Source organism: Mustelus asterias, chromosome X (genome assembly GCF_964213995.1).
Source record: "Mustelus asterias chromosome X, sMusAst1.hap1.1, whole genome shotgun sequence".
Taxonomy (NCBI): Eukaryota; Metazoa; Chordata; class Chondrichthyes; order Carcharhiniformes; family Triakidae; genus Mustelus; species Mustelus asterias.
In genome coordinates this window covers 17,360,634-17,377,659 of record NC_135834.1, presented here as the reverse complement: position 1 = coordinate 17,377,659, position 17,026 = coordinate 17,360,634, and the positions used below count along the sequence as shown (strand labels likewise).

Here is a 17,026-nt window from a genome sequence, read left to right as displayed (position 1 = left end):
TTCTGAAACAAGTTACAGAGGGACATAGATAAGCTGCAGAGCTGGGCTGAGAGGTGGCAATTGGAGTTCAATGCGGAAAAGTGTGAGGTGATTCACTTTGGAAGAAGGAACAGGATTACAAAGTACTGGGCTAATGGTAAGATACTTGGTAGTGTGGATGAACAGAGAGATCTCGGTGTTCATGTGCATGGATCCCTGAAAGTTGGCACCCAGGTTGATAGGGCTGTTAAGAAGGCGTACGGAGTGTTAGCTTTTATTGGTAGAGGGATTGAGTTTCGGAGCCAGGAGATCATGTTGCAGCTGTACAAAACTCTAGTGCGGCCGCACTTGGAGTATTGCGTACAGTTCTGGTCACAACATTATAGGAAGGATGTGGAAGCATTGGAAAGGGTGCAGAGGAGGTTTACTAGGATGTTGCCTGGTATGGTGGGAAGGTCTTATGAGGAAAGGCTGAGGGACTTGAGGTTGTTTTCGTTAGAGAGAAGAAGGTTAAGAGGTGACTTAATAGAGGCATACAAGATGATCAGAGGATTAGGTAGGGTGGATAGTGAGAGCCTTTTTCCTCGGATGGTGATAGCTAGCACGAGGGGGCATAGCTTTAAATTGAGGGGTGATAGATATAGGACAGATGTCAGAGGTATGTTCTTTACTCAGAGAGTAGTAAGGGCGTGGAATGTCCTGCCTGCAGCAGTAGTGGACTCGCCAACATTAAGAGCATTTAAATGGTCATTGGATAAACATATAGATGATATTGGAATAGTGTAGGTTAGATGGGCTTTAGGTTGGTTTCACTGGTCGGCGCAACATCGAGGGCCGAAGGGCCTATACTGTGCTGTAATGTTCTAATGTTCTAATCCAATGGCGGACCGATTAAAATCAGCAATGTTCAAGAGGCTGGAATTAAGTGAGTGTAGACATCTGAGGGTATGTGGCTGGAGGAGATTACAGAGGTAAAGGAGTGAGATTGTACAGGGATTTGACAAGAAGGATGTGAAATTTAAGATTTTGGTGGTTGTTAACCAGAATGAATTGCAGGTTGGTGTGCACAGGGGTGACGGTAAACAAAACTTGATGTGAGTAATCACACGGGCAACAGCGTTTAGGATGACCTCAAGATTGCAGCGAGGTTGAATGTGGGAGGCTGATGGGAATGTGTTAGGATAGTTTAAGTCGAGAGGTAACAAAAGGATGGATGGGAGTTTCAGCAGCAGATCAGCTGAGACTGGGGTAGAGTTGGTTAATGTTCCTGAGGTGGAAATCGGCCGTCTTAGAGATGATGTCGATATGTGGATGGAAGCACATATTGGGATCAAATATGATACCAAAGTTTTGAACAGTTGGGCTCCCTGTTAGAGAGATCGCGTCACTGTCTTGGGAGTGCAGTTTGTAGCTGTGTCAATGGCTTCAGTCTGCCCAGTATTTAAATGGAGGAATTTTCTGCTAACGCCCTGCTGAATGTCAGACAAGTTGAGATGGTGTGTGCCTTGGAGGTAATGGTGTTCAAATAAACCTTCCAGGTGGTGAAGGTTGAGGGCTCAGGAGTTTCTGTCAAATTTCTGGTTGTGTTGTAGATATATGCAATCTGTTTCCCTCAGACCTGCCACTGCTAGCTCACTCTGTCTCTCTGGTCTCATAGATGCCAAATGTTTGGGTAGGTTCAGGCTGGGTCACCCCCTGAGGGACATTCGTGAACCAGTTTGGTGTTTATAACAATTGAGCAGTTTTCATTCTCACATTTTCCTCATGCTGACCTGACAAATTAACATTCATTCAGTTCAATTTCCCAACTTGCCTTTGTGTTTTTGTGGGCTCTGACATCTTGTTTTTCCAGATTGCGGTCTGGGAAATGAAGCCAGAAATCACCAGGATTTGACAGAACTGCCCTGTTCATAGCAACCTGAGTATCATTGGATTTTGAACATGGAAGAAAAAAGCACCGTTCACAGTGGGGAGAAAGCGTACACATGTTCTGTGTGTGGACGAGGATTCAGCCAATCATCAGACCTGTCAGAACATAAATGCAGTCACAACGGGAAGAAGCTGTTGGAGCCGGAGGATTGTGGGAAGGGATCCGACTCCCCACCTGACCTTGAAACTAATCGGTACAATCACAGTGGGGAAAGACAGTTCACCTGCTCCGAGTGTGGGAAGGTATTCGGTCGGTTACCTAACCTGTTGAAGCACAGGTACATTCACACTGGGGAGAGACCGTACACCTGCTCCAAATGTGGGAAAGGATTTACTCAGTCATCCAACTTACGATCACACCAGCGAATTCACACTGATGAGAAACCTTTTAAATGCCCAGATTGTGACAAGTGTTTTAAACGTCCTGGGAACCTGATTTCCCATCAACTAGTTCACACTGAGGAGAGACCTTTCAGCTGCCCTCACTGTGGGAAGGGTTTTAAGAGTTCTGGGAAACTGATGACCCATAAACTAATTCACAGAGATGAGATACCTTTTAACTGCCCGCACTGTGAGAAGTGCTTTAAAAATTCAAGGGAACTGAAGTTCCATCAAGGTGTTCACACCGATCAGAGACCTTTTAAATATCCTAACTGTGAGAAGTGCTTCAAAACCTCTGGGGATCTGATGTCCCGTCAAAATGTTCACTCTAATGAAAGACCTTTTAAATGCCCATATTGCGGGATGTGTTTCAAACGTTCCAGTGAGCTGAAGTCCCATCAACGTGCTCACACTGACGTGGGACCTTATATATGCTCAGAGTGTGGGAAGTGCTATAAATATTTCCAGGGGCTGATGTCCCACCAAGGTGTTCACATTGTGGAAGAATTAAATCTATGAGAACATACACTACAGCAAAACTAGCAGAAAGGGGTGAATATTTAAGCTTTCTGCAGGAAGACAAAGTACGAGTAACCGCCCCCCCCCCCTCCGCCAAGATGGAGAACCAGACAGCTACACACCAGGTGGTGGATAGCAGAGATAGCAACAACAATGGAGACCCAAGTGGGACTGGCCACCTGAAGGATCTGGAACATTGTGCTTACCATTGGCCAATCTGGCCAGGAGAGTAATCGGATGAGGAGTGTATCTGTATCCACAAGTTGCAAAGTATTTCTTTGTAAAATCTTACCCTAGTCATGAATAACTTCGATGTAGCATGTAATATTTCGATGCAATTTGGCAGTTTTGAAGTTGGTAGCTGGGACGGAGAGAGATTTATAAGGGAGACATATGGTTACAACACACAGACCAATGGAATTCAATGGTGACCTTGTGTATGACTGAGGGCCAACAGGGGGGAATAATTGTGGAAGGATTAGACTGAAGAGAATAGAGACTGCAGCAAAACTGGCAGAAAGGGTTCAGGGAACATCTGTGATTGTGGGCGACTTTAATCTGCATATAGATTGTGAGAGTCAAATTAGTTACAGAACAATAGAGGAGGAATTTCTGGAGTTCATACAGGATGGTTTTCTGTAGCAATACATTGAGTAACCAACATCTTGGACTGCGTGTTGTGTAATGAGTAAGGATTAGTTGACAATCTAGTTGTGAAAGAACCCTTGGGGATGAGTGACCATAATATGGTAGAATTATTTGTCAATGTGGATAAGGATGTAGTGGATTCTGAGACCAGGGTCCTGAATCTCAATAAAAGTAACTATGGTGGTTTGAGGCATGAATTGGCTATGACGGACTGGGAAACATTACTGAAAGGAAAGACAGTGGACAGCAATGGCAGGCATTTAAAGATTGAATAGGTGAATTCCAGAAGTTGTTTATTCCTGTTCGGCATAAGAGTTGTAAGGGAATTGTGGCCAAACCATGGCTGACAACAGAAATTAGAGGTAGTATCAGATTCAAGGAAGAAATATACAAATTGACAAAAAAAGCAGTAGGCCTGAGGATTAGAGCAGTTTAAAATTCAGCAAAGGAGGACCAAGGAATTGATTAAGAAGGGGAAAATAGAGTATGAAAGTAAGCTCGTGGGAAACATAAAAACTGAATGTAAAAGTTTCTATAGATATGTAAAGAGAAAAAGATTGACAAAATCGAATGTAGGCTCCTTACACTCAGAAACAGGAGAATTCCTAACGGGGAATAAAGAAATGGCTGTGGAATTAAATTTGTACTTTGCTTCAGTCTTCACAAAGGAAGGCATGAATAATGTACCAGAAGTGCTGAGAGACACATGTTTTAGTGAGGAGTTGAAGGAAATCAGCCTTAGTAGAGAAATGGTTCTGGGAAAATTGATGAGATTGAAGGTGGATAAATCTCCAGGTTCAGATAATCTTCATCCCAGAGTACTTAAAGAAGTGACCCTGAAAATAGTAGATCCATTGGTGGTTATTCTCCAAAATTCTCTGGACTCTGGAATATTTCCTACAGATTGGAGGGTAGCTAATGTAAGCCCGCTATTCAAAAAGGGAGGTAGAGAGAAAACAGGGAACTATAGACCAGTGAGCTTAACGTCGGTACTGGGGAAGTTGCTGGAGTCTATTATCACGGATTTCATAACTCGTCATTTGGAAGGCAATGGTGTAATCAGACAAAGTCAACATGGATTTACAAAACGGAAATCATGCTTGATGAATCTATTGAAATTTTTTGAGGATGTGACTCGTAGAGTTGACCGAGGAGAACCAGTGGATGTGGTTTATTGAGACTTTCAGAAGGCTTTCTACAAGGTCTCACATAACTATGTAAAGTTAAAGAACATGGGATTGCAGGTAATGTCTTGAGATGGATAGAAAACTGGTGAGCAGATAGGAAGCAAAGAGTTGGCATAAGTGGGTCTTTTTCTGATTGGCAGACAGTGACTAGTGGAGTTCCGCAGGGATCTATGCGAGGACCCCAACTGTTCACATTATATATTCAAGATTTGGAAGAGGGAACTGAATGTATTATCTCCAAATTTGCAGATGATACAAAGTTGGGTGGGAGGGTGAGCTGTGAGGAGGATGCAGAGATGCTTCAGCGTGATTGTGACAGGCTGAGTGTGTGAGCATCTGCATGGCAGATGCAGTGTAATGTGGATAAATGTCAGGTTAACCACTTTGGTAGCAATAGTAGGAAGACAGATTATTACTTGAATGTGTGTCAATTGAGAGAGGTGGATACTCAGTGAGACATTGCTGACCTCGTGCAACAGTCGCTGAAAGTAAGTGTACAGGTACAGCAGGCAGTAAAGAAGGCAAGTGGTATGTTGGCCTTCATTGCAAGAGGATTTGAGTATACAGATAGGGATATTTTGCTGCAATTGTATAGGGTGTTGCTAAGGCCATACCTGGAGTATTGTGTGCAGTTTTGGCGTCCTCATCTGAGGAAGGATGTCCTTGCTATAGAGGGAGTACAGCGAAGGTTTACCAGACTGATTCCTGGGATGGCAGGTCTGTCATATGAGGAGAGATGAAGTCAGTTAGGGTTATATTCACTGGAGTTTCGAAGAGTGAGAGGGGATCTCATAGAAATTTATAAAATTCTAACAGGGTTAGACAGGATCGATTCAGGAAGAATGTTCCCAATGGAGGGGAAGTCCAGAACTAACGGTTATAGTTTGAGGATAAAGGGTAAACAAAGAAAAGTACAACATAGGAAGGCCCTTCGGCCCTCCAAGCCTGCACCAACCATGCTGCCCAACTGAACTAAAACCCCCTACTCTTCTGGGGACCATATCCCTCTTTTTCCATCCTATTCATGTATTTGTCAAGAAGCCCCTTAAAAGTCACTATCATATCTGCTTTCACTACCTGCCCCAGCAGCGAGTTCCAGGCACCCACCACCCTCTGTGTAAAATAAAACTTGCCTTGTACATCTCCTTTAAACCTTGCCCCTCGCACCTTAAACCTATGCCCCCTAGTAATTGACTCTTCCACCCTGGGAAAAAGCTTCTGACTATCCACTCTGTCCATGCTCCTCATAATCTTGTAGACTTCTATCAAGTGGCCCCCTCAGCCTACGTCGTTCCAGTGAGAACAAACCAAGTTTATCCAACCTCTCCTTATAGCTAATGCCCTCCATACCAGGCAACAACCTGGTAAATCTTTTGTGTACCCTCTCCAAAGCCTCCACATCCTTCTGGTAGTGTGGCGACCAGAATTGAACACTATATTCCAAGTGCGGCCTAACTAGGGTTCTATAAAACTGCAACATGACTTGCCAATTTTTGAACTCAAAGCCCTGGCCGATGAAGGCAAGCATGCCGTATGCCTTCTTGACTACCTTCTCCACCTGCATTGCCACTTTCAGTGACCTGTGCACCCAGATCCCACTGCCTATCAATACTCTTAAGGGTTCTGCCATTTACCGTACATTTCCCATCTGTATTAGACCTTCCAAAATGCAATACTTCACATTTGTCCGGCTTAAACTCCAAACCCATCTGTCCGCTCAAGTCTCCAACTAATCTATATCCTGCTGTATCCTCTGACTGTACTCATCACTATCCGCAATTCAACAAACCTTTGTGTCATCCGCAAAGTTGCTAATCAAACCAGTTACATTTTCCTCCAAATCATTTAAATATATTACAAGCAGCAAAGGGCCTAGCACTGATCCCTGAGGAATGCCACTTGTCACAGCCCTCCATTCAGAAATGCACCCTTCCACTGCTATCCTCTGTCTTCTCTGACCGAGCCAGTTCTGTATGCTGTCAGTTTCCACTGAGGCTAGGGGAGAAAAAAAACAGAGGGCATGGGTTAAGGGTGAAAGGAGAAAACTTTAAAGGGAATATTAGGGGGGGCTTCTTCACGCAGAGAGTGGTGGGAGTGTGGAATGAGCTGCCGGATAAAGTGGTAAATGCTTTTAACATTTAAGAAAAACTTGGACGGGTTCATGGATGAGAGGGGTGTGGAGGGATATGGTCCAAGTGCAGGTCAGTGGGACTAGGCAAAAAATGGTTCGGCACAGACAAGAAGGGCCAAAAGGCCTGTTTCTGAGCTGTAATTTTCTATGGTTCTATGGTATCCATCTTGTCAGCTCACCTCTGATCCCGTGCTACTTTCCCCTCTGTATCAGTCTGCAATGAGGGACCTTGTCAAAGGCCTTACTGAAGCCCATGTAGACAACATCCACTGCCCTACCCTCACCAATCATCGTCACTTCCTTGAAAAACCCGACCTCCCCTTCACAGAACCTATTTGAAGTGAGTTGAGGAGAAATTTCTTCACCCCGAGGGTGGTGAATGTGGGGAATTAATTATGACAGAATGTAGTTGAGGCCAAAACGTCTGATTTCAAGAATTAATGAGTTAGAGCCCTTGGGGCCAAAGCGATCAAGGGATATGGGGGAAGGGGAAATCAGGATATTGAATTTAATGATGAGCCATGATCAAAATGAATGATGGAGCAGGGCCAAATGGCCTATTCCTGCTTCTAATTTCCATGTTTCTATGAGTGAAACCATATTGGCAGCGTCTGTGGAGCGAGAAACAGAGTTAATATTCCAGCTAAATGATATTTCATCAGAGCTGGAATAGGCAAAGCTAAAACAGATGGAGAACAAGCCCTTGGCTATGAACATGGGTAGTTCCAGGGAGAAATGTGTCATGCCAATGATTCCTTCTGTTGATGAAAACTCTCAGGTTAGGGAGACCTCTATAGATACCCAGACCCCTGTGTTCCGGCCGTCAACCATGTCATCTCCCTGTGTTATCTTTACATCATTTAGTTCTACAAGCAGCTTCATGTTGGTTTACAATCTGTGAAGGTTAACATCTGTGATGTTTCTGCCTGAGAAATAGCAGCCCACAGATTTGTGCCCTTATGTCCTCTTTTGCAGCGGTGTGCAGAATATGTTTGCTAAACTGCATATTTTAACACTTTTTTACTGGATGTGATCATTAGTGTGGCTACGAACCCCCTTCACGCTGTATCACCGTAACCTGTAAAATTGTGGACCAAGAGCTGAAAAATGGGAACGATTTGTACAGCTCTTTTCTGCTTCAGCATGGATACAATATGAGTAAAGAATGTAAAGATTAAAAAAATTAAGTCTTTGCCATAATTTGTTTGTGTTTTCAATATTCAAAGAATGTGTGAAATTGAGGCAATTATCTCGGAAAACTTAAAAAAATTTTTTTTCGCAAGGTCCACTGTGTAAGAATAAGCATTGCATTGTCTGGCAGAGGAATTACAGAGTGCAGAAAGGTTTACCCACTCCCATTCCAAATGGGATTCGTGTCTGATAACTGCACCGAATGTACAGTCTAATATAATCCCAACTTCAATCTCCAGGTAGTATTTCACATGCTGAATGAGGAGCAGAGTTCATGTACAGTGCCTGCTAATAAAAAGGGCAAGTGCACCAGCTGAACTCCTGCTGCAAGCTTAAACTCCTGGCAATATGGTTCAATATTCACACGTCAGCAACCCGTTCACAAGCGCAGACATTGAGTGACTGAGACTCACAGCTGTGAGTCGCCAGCAGAGGGAGCCATTAGATCACTTTAACCGCACGATAGTGAAACATGTCTGAGGAGATTTGTTTTAGGTTAAATGAAAGCACCGGCCACCATATCTTTAAAACTGGAATTCAAAGGGCAATATTGCCCGAGGGTTGTGAATTTACCAGTTGCATTCCTACTGATACAATTGAATGTTTACAACTAGTTATTTAATTGCATTCTATTTTCAATGCTTTAATGAGTTGTCTTTTTATCACATACTTCGGTAAATATTATTCAATTATAATTGGGCCGATATGACTCTTTCTCTCAGTTTTCCATAATTCAACCATCTTTGTTCGTGGTCCCTTCACAAATCCAGTCCAATCCTGCCTGTATTCTGGTCTGGGTATATTAAAAGTGTATTTGTTTATCTTAATTTTCCACTCTCAGACATTTAGTGCCCTGAATCACTTTGACTTGTATCACATATTGCAAATTCCATGGGCGTTTCAGAATGATTTACTGGCCACTTATCTCAGTTATTAGCAAGTTGTACAAGAAGCATTGCTGAATGCAGTGATGAAGATGATTGATGAGGGTAGGGCAGTGGATGTTGTCTACATGGACTCCAGTAAGGCCTTTAGACAAGGTCCCTCATGGCAGACCGGTACAGAAGGTGAAGTTGCACGGGATCAGAGGTGAGCTGGCGAGATGGATACAGAACTGGCTTAGTCATAGAGGATAGCATTGGAAGGGTGCATTTCTGAATATAGGGCTTTGTCTCACGGTATTCCTACGGGACTGGTGCCGGGACCATGATATATAAATGATTTGGAGGAAAATGTAACTGGTTTGATGAGTAAGTTTGCAGATGACACAAAGGTTGGTGGAATTGCGGATAGCGATGAGGACTGTCAGAGGATACAGCGGGATATAGATCGGTTGGAATCTTGGGTGGACTGATGGGACACGGAGTTTAATTCAGGCAAATGTGAGGTAATGCATTTCGGAAGGTCAAATACACATGGGAAATATACAGTAAATGGCAGAACCCTAAAGAGTATTGATAGGCAGAGGGATCTGGGTGTACGGGTACACAGGCCACTAAGTGGCAATGCAGGTGGAGAAGGAAGTCAAGAAGGCAGATGGCATGCTTGCCTTCATCGACTGGGGCATTGAGTTTAAAAATTGCTAAGACATGTTGCAGCTTTAGAGAACATAGAACATAGAAATCATAGAAATCATTGAACAGTACAGCACAGAACAGGCCCTTCGGCCCACGATGTTGTGCCAAGCTTTATCTGAAACCAAGATCAAGCTATCCCACTCCCTATCATCCTGGTGTGCTCCATATGCCTATCCAATAACCGTTTAAATGTTCCTAAAGTGTCTGACTCCACTATCACTGCAGGCAGTCCATTCCACACCCAAACCACTCTCTGCGTAAAGAACCTACCTCTGTTATCCTTCCTATATCTCCCACCACGAACCCTATAGTTATGCCCCCTTGTAATAGCTCCATCCACCCGAGGAAATAGTCTTTGAACGTTCACTCTATCTATCCCCTTCATCATTTTATAAACCTCGATTAAGTCTCCCCTCAGCCTCCTCCGCTCCAGAGAGAACAGCCCGAGCTCCCTCAACCTTTCCTCATAAGACCTACCCTCCAAACCAGGCAGCATCCTGGCAAATCTCCTCTGCACTCTTTCCAGCGCTTCCACATCCTTCTTATAGTGAGGTGACCAGAACTGCACACAATATTCCAAATGTGGTCTCACCAGGGTCCTGTACAGTTGCAGCATAACCCCACGGCACTTAAACTCCAACCCCCTGTTAATAAAAGCTAACACACCAAAGGCTTTCTTCACAGCTCTATCCACTTGAGTGGCAACCTTTAGAGATCTGTGGATATGGACCCCAAGATCTCTCTGTTCCTCCACAGTCTTCAGAACCCTACCTTTGACCCTGTAATCCACAGTTAAATTAGTCCGACCAAAATGAATCACCTCACATTTATCAGGGTTAAACTCCATTTGCCATTTTTCAGCCCAGCTTTGCATCCTATCTATGTCTCTTAGCAGTCTACAACAGCCCTCCACCTCATCCACTACTCCACCAATCTTGGTGTCATCAGCAAATTTACTGATCCACCCTTCAGCCCCCTCCTCTAAGTCATTAATAAAAATCACAAAGAGCAGAGGACCAAGCACTGATCCCTGTGGCACTCTGCTAGCAACCTGCCTCCAATCCGAAAATTTTCCATCGACCACCACCCTCTGTCTTCGATCAGACAGCCAGTTACCTATCCAATCGGCCAACTTTCCCTCGATCCCACACCTCCTCACTTTCATCATAAGCCGACCATGGGGGACCTTATCAAACGCCTTACTAAAATCCATGTATATGACATCAACTGCCCTACCTTCATCAACACACTTAGTTACCTCCTCAAAAAATACAATCAAATTTGTGAGGCACGACTTGCCCTTCATGAATCCGTGCTGACTATCCCGGATTAATCTGCATCTTTCTAAATGGTCGTACATCCCATCCCTAAGGACCTTTTCCATCAATTTACCAACAACCGAAGTAAGACTAACCGGTCTATAATTACCAGGGTCATTTCTATTCCCTTTCTTAAACAGAGGAACAACATTTGCCATTCTCCAGTCCTCTGGCACCATCCCCGTGGACAGCGAGGACCCAAAGATCAAAGCCAAAGGCTCTGCAATCTCATCCCTTGCCTCCCAAAGCATCCTAGGATATATTTCATCAGGCCCAGGGGACTTATCGACCTTCAGTTTATTCAAAACTGCCAGGACATCCTCCCTCCGAACATCTATTTCCTCCAGCCTATTAGCCTGTAGCACCTTCTCTTCCTCAAAAACATGGCCCCTCTCCTTGGTGAACACTGAAGAAAAGTATTCATTCATCACCTCGCCTATCTCTACTGACTCCATACACAAGTTCCCACTACTGTCCTTGACCGGCCCTAACCTCACCCTGGTCATTCTTTTATTCCTCACATAAGAGGAAAAAGCCTTGGGGATTTCCTTGATCCGACCCGCCAAGGACTTCTCGTGTCCCCTCCTAGCTCTCGTAAGCCCCTTTTTCAGTTCATTCCTTGCTAACTTGTAACCCTCAATCGAGCCATCTGAACCTTGTTTCCTCATCCCTACATAAGCTTCCCTCTTCCTTTTCACAAGACATTCCACCTCCTTCGTGAACCATGGTTCCCTCACTCGGCCATTTCCTCCCTGCCTGACAGGGACATACCTATCAAGGACATCCAGTATTTGTTTCTTGAAAAAGTTCCACTTTTCATTAGTTCCTTTCCCTGACAGTTTCTGTTCCCAACTTATGCCCCCTAATTCTTGCCTAATCGCATCACAATTACCTCTCCCCCAATTGTAAACCTTGCCCTGCCGTACGGCCCTATCCCTCTCCATTGCAATAACAAAAGACACCGAATTGTGGTCACTATCTCCAAAGTGCTCTCCCACAACCAAATCTAACACTTGGCCCGGTTCATTTCCCAGTACCAAATCCAATGTGGCCTCACCTCTTGTCGGCCTATCCACATATTGTGTCAGGAAACCCTCCTGCACACACTGCACAAAAACTGCCCATCCGAACTATTTGACCTACAAAGGTTCCAATCAATATTTGGAAAGTTAAAGTCCCCCATGACAACTACGCTGCGACCCCCACACATATCCATAATCTGCTTAGCAATTTCTTCCTCCACATCTCTATTACTATTTGGGGGCCTATAGTAAACTCCTAACAACGTGACCGCTCCTTTCCTATTTCTAACCTCAGCCCATATTACCTCAGTGTGCAGATCCCCCTCGAAGTGCCTTTCCGCAGCCGTTAAACTATCCTTGATTAACAGTGCCACTCCTCCACCTCTTTTACCAGCTTCCCTACACTTAGTGAAACATCTATACCCCGGAACGTCCAACAACATTCCTGTCCTTGTTCTACCCACGTCTCCGTAATGGCCACAACATCGTAGTCCCAAGTACCAATCCACGCCCCAAGTTCATCTACCTTGTTCCGGATGCTCCTTGCATTGAAGTAGACACACTTCAACCCACCTTCCTGTCGACCGGTACCCACCCTTGACCCTGATACCTTCCCCAATACCTCACCACCCTCCTGACCTCTGGACTACAAAACCTTTTCCCACTCCCCTGACAAATTAGTTTAAACCCCCCTGAAGAGCCGTAGCAAATTTCCCTCCTAGGATATTGGTGCCCCTCTGGTTCAGGTGCACCCCGTCGTGTTTGTACAGGTCCCACCTTCCCCAGAATGTGTTCCAATTATCCACGTATCTGAAACCCTCCCTCCTACACCATCCTTGCAACCACATGTTTAACTGCACTCTCTCCCTGTTCCTCAACTCGCTATCACGTGGCACCGGCAACTTCCCAGAGATGACCACATGTTTTGTCTTGGCTCTCAGCTTCCAGCCCATCTCCCGAAATTCCTGCTTTAAATCCCCGTCCCTTCTCTTACATATGTCGTTGGTACCAATGTGTACCACGACTTGTGACTGTTTCCCCTCCCCCTTCAGAATCCGGAAAACACCGTCCGAGACGTCACGGACCTTGGCATCCGGTAGGCAACATACCATCTGTGAGTCTCTTTTGCTGCCACAGAACCTCCTATCTATCCCTCTAACTAACGAGTCCCCAATAACTATTGCCCTCCCGCTCTGCCCCTTACCCTCCCGAGCCACAGAGACGGACACAGTGCTGGAGATCCTCTCACTGCGGCTCACCACTGGTATGTCATCCCCCTCAACCGTATCCAAAGCGGAATACTTGTTGCTAAGGGGAACGACCACCGGGGATCCCTGCACGGACTGCTTCCTCCCAGCCCCTCTCACCGTCACCCATCTGTTTTCATTCCTCGGAGTAACTGTATCCCTAAAGCTTCTGTCTATGGCCACCTCTGCGTCCCTAATGATCCTAAGTTCATCCAACTCCAGCTCCAGTTCCCTAACACGGTTTTGGAGGAGCTGCAGATGGGTGCACTTCCCACAGATGTAATCAGCAGGGACACTGTCGTCGTCCCTCACCTCAAACATAGTGCAAGAGGAACATAGCACTGCCTGCACACCCATCCCCTCTAGATACCTTGCCAGTACCAGGTAGAAACAGCAAAAATGAATTAAACTCACCCCTGCCTCGCCCTTTCTGCCTAAGCCCTGTGAGCCAAAGCCCTTATAGCTCACTCTGCTTCCCACACACTCCGCTGCCCACTCCCGATGCTGCCCACTGTATACTGCAGCCTATGTTGTATTCTTCGCGCGCTTAAAAAACCCTTCCCAGACTCTTAGTTAGGCCACACTTGGAATATAGTGTTCTATTCTGGTCACCACACTATCAGAATGATGCGGAGGCTTTAGGGAGGGTACACAAGATTTACCAGGATGTTGCCTGGTATGGAGGGCATTTAGTTATGAGGAGAGGTTGGCGAAACTTAGTTTGTTCCCACTGGAACGATGAAGGTTGACAGGCGACCTGATAGAAGTCCACAAGAGTATGGTGGACATTGGATAGTCGGAAGCTTTTTCCCAGTGTGGAAGAGTCAATTACGAGGGCACATAGGTTTAAGGTGTGAGGGGCAAGGTTTAAAGGAGATGCACGAGGCACGTTTTTTACACAGGGTGGTGGGTGCCTGGAACTTGCTGCCAGGGAGGTAGTGGAAGCAGATATGATAGTGAGTTTTAAGAGGCGTCTTGACAAATACATTGGTATTGGAGGGATATGGTCCCCGGAAGGGTTGAGTTCAGATGGCCAGCATGGTCGGTGCAGGCTTGGAGGGCCGAAGGATCTGTTCCTGTGATGTAGTTTTCTTTATTATTTGTTTTTTGAATGCACAAATTGTTGAAAGGAAGAGTACAACATTTCCATTCTGAAAACGCTGCCTTCAAAGTGAAATTGCATTTGCTGCATGATAATGGGACATAATCTTTCCATTGGAAAACCTTTGTCATTAAAAGTTGAGGCCGGAATAGTCAGCTTAAAGTTTCCAAGTGTGAAGTCACCAGGAACGTGTTGGGGATGGGCGTGGCAGTGGAGGTTTTGGATGGGTGGATGGTGAAGAGTGGGGAGTTGGAGCGGATGGTGCGAGCTGTGGTGTTGAGTGGGATGGTGGGGGTTTGGGGGAGGAGTTGGGGTAGATGGTGGGAGGTGTGATTTGGTTTGGATGGTGGGAGTTTGGGGGATTAGTTGGGTGGATGGTGAAAGGTGGGGAGTCGGAGTTAATGGTGGGAGGAGTGGGGTTGGTTGGAGTTACATAAGAACATAAGAAATAGGAGCAGGAGTAGGCTATCTAGGCCCTCAAACCTGCTCCGCCATTCAATAAGATCATGGCTGATCTGATAGTGGGTTCAGTTCCACTTACCCGCCCGCTCCCCATAACCCTTAATTCCCTTAATGGTTAAAAATCTCTCTATCTGTGACTTAAACACATTTAGCGAGGTAGCCTCTACTGCTTCATTGGGCAGAGAGTTCCAAAGATTCACTACCCCCTGGGAGAAGAAGTTCCTCCTCAACTCTGTTCTAAATTGACTCCCTCGTATTTTGAGGTTGTGCCCCCTAGTTCTTGTTTCCATTGTAAGTGGAAATAACCTCGCTGCTTCTCCCCTGTCTAGCCCCTTCATTATCTTATATGTCTCTATAAGATCTCCCCTCAGCCTTCTAAACTCCAATGAGCACAGGCCCAGTCGACTCAATCTCTCCTCATAAGCTAACCCCCTCATCACTGGAATCAACCTGGTGAACCTTCTCTATACCCCCTCCAAAGCTAATATATCCTTCCTTAAATAAGGGGACCAAAATTGTACACAGTACTCTAAGTGCGGCCTCACCAGTACCCTGTACAGTTGCAGCATGACCTCCCTGCTTTTATACTCCATCCCTCTCGCGATAAAGGCCAACTTTCCATTTGCCTTCTTGATTACCTGCTGCACCTGCAAACTGAGTTTTTGTGATTCACGCACAAGGACCCCCAGGTCCCTCTGCACAGTAGCATGTTGTAATTTTTCACCGTTTAAATAACAGTCCATTTTACTATTATTCCTTCCAAAGTGGATAACCTCACACTGACGAACGTTATACTCCATCTGCCAGATCCTTGCCCACTCACTTAGCCTATCCAAATCTCTCTGCAGACTCTGTGTCCTCCACGCAATTTGCTTTCCCACTCATCTTTGTGTCATCCGCAAACTTTGTTACCCTACACTCGGTCCCCTCCTCCAGATCGTCTTTGTATATGGTAAATAGTTGAGGCCCCAGCACCGATCCCTGCGGCACGCCACTAGTCACTGATTGCCAACCGGAAAAGCACCCATTTATTCCGACTCTCTGCTTTCTGTTAGATAGCCAATCCTCAATCCACGCTAACATTTTACCCCCAACTCCGTGTACCTTATGCAGCAACCTTTTGTGAGGCACTTTATCGAATGTCTTCTGGAAATCTAAATACACCACATCCATCAGTTCCCCTCTGTCAACCGCACTCGTTATATCCTCAAAAAATTCCAGTAAATTAGTCAAGCTCGACTTTCCCTTCATGAATCCATGCTGCATCTGCTTGATTGACCCATTCTTTTCCAGGTGTCCTGCTATTTCTTCCTTAATGATAGACTACAGCATTTTCCTAACTACGGATGTGAAGCTAACCGGCCTGTTGTTACCTGGCTTTTGTCTACCTCCTTTTTTAAACAGTGGCGTTACATTCGGTGTTTTACAATCAGCTGGCACCTCCCCAGAGTCCAGTGATTTTTGATAAATTACAACTAATGCATTTGCTATTTCTTCTGCCGTTTCTTTTAGTACCCTGGGATGCATTCCATCCGGACCAGGGGACATGTCGACCTTTAGTCCCATGAGCCTACCCAGCACTACCTCTTTATTAATAGTGATCGTTTTAAGGTCCTCACCCCCTGCAATCCCATGACCGTCAATTATTGGTAAGCTATTTGTGTCCTCCACTGTGAAGACCAACACAAAAAACTTGTCTAAGGCCTCGGCCATTTCCTCGTTTCCTATTATTAAATCCCCCTTCTCATCTCCTGAGGGACCAACATTTAGTTTTGCCACTCTTTTCTGTTTTACATATTTGTAAAAACTTTTACTATCAGTTTTTATATTTTGTGCTCGTTTACTTTCATAATCTATCTTGCCTTTCTTTATTGCTTGCTTAGTAGTTCTTTATTGTTTTTTAAATCCTTCCCAATCTTCTAGTTCCCCACTAATTTAGGCCACTCTGTATGCATTGATTTTTAATTTGATACTCTCCTTTATTTCCTTAGTTATCCACGGCTGGCTATCCCTTTTCTTACATTCCTTCTTTTTCACTGGAATATATTTTTGCTGAGTACTGAGAAAAATCTCCTTTAAAATCCTCCACTGTTCCTCAACGGTCTCACCAATTAGTCTGTGTTCCCAGTCTACATTAGCCAACTCCGCCCTCATCCTATTGTAATCCCCCTTGTTCAAGCAGAGGACACTGGTTTGGGACCCTACTTTCTCACCCTCCATCTGTATTAGAAATTGAACCATATTGTGATCACTCATTCCAAGAGGATCCCTCACAAGGAGATCATTAATTTTACCTGTCTCATTACAAAGGACCAGATCCAAGATGGCTTGC

General features: G+C 45.0%; 1 protein-coding gene across 1 annotated transcript in view; it reads left to right on the top strand.

Annotated features, from left to right (window-relative positions):
- Nucleotides 1–2,906: 2,906 nt before the first annotated feature.
- Nucleotides 2,907–17,026, top strand: part of LOC144481863 (immunoglobulin lambda-1 light chain-like) — a 45,137-nt gene continuing 31,017 nt past the window's right edge. Inside the window, exon 1 of the mRNA XM_078201010.1 lies at nt 2,907–3,037. Within this exon, the coding sequence (XP_078057136.1) occupies nt 2,907–3,037 (131 nt within the window). The remainder of the gene's footprint in view (nt 3,038–17,026) is intronic.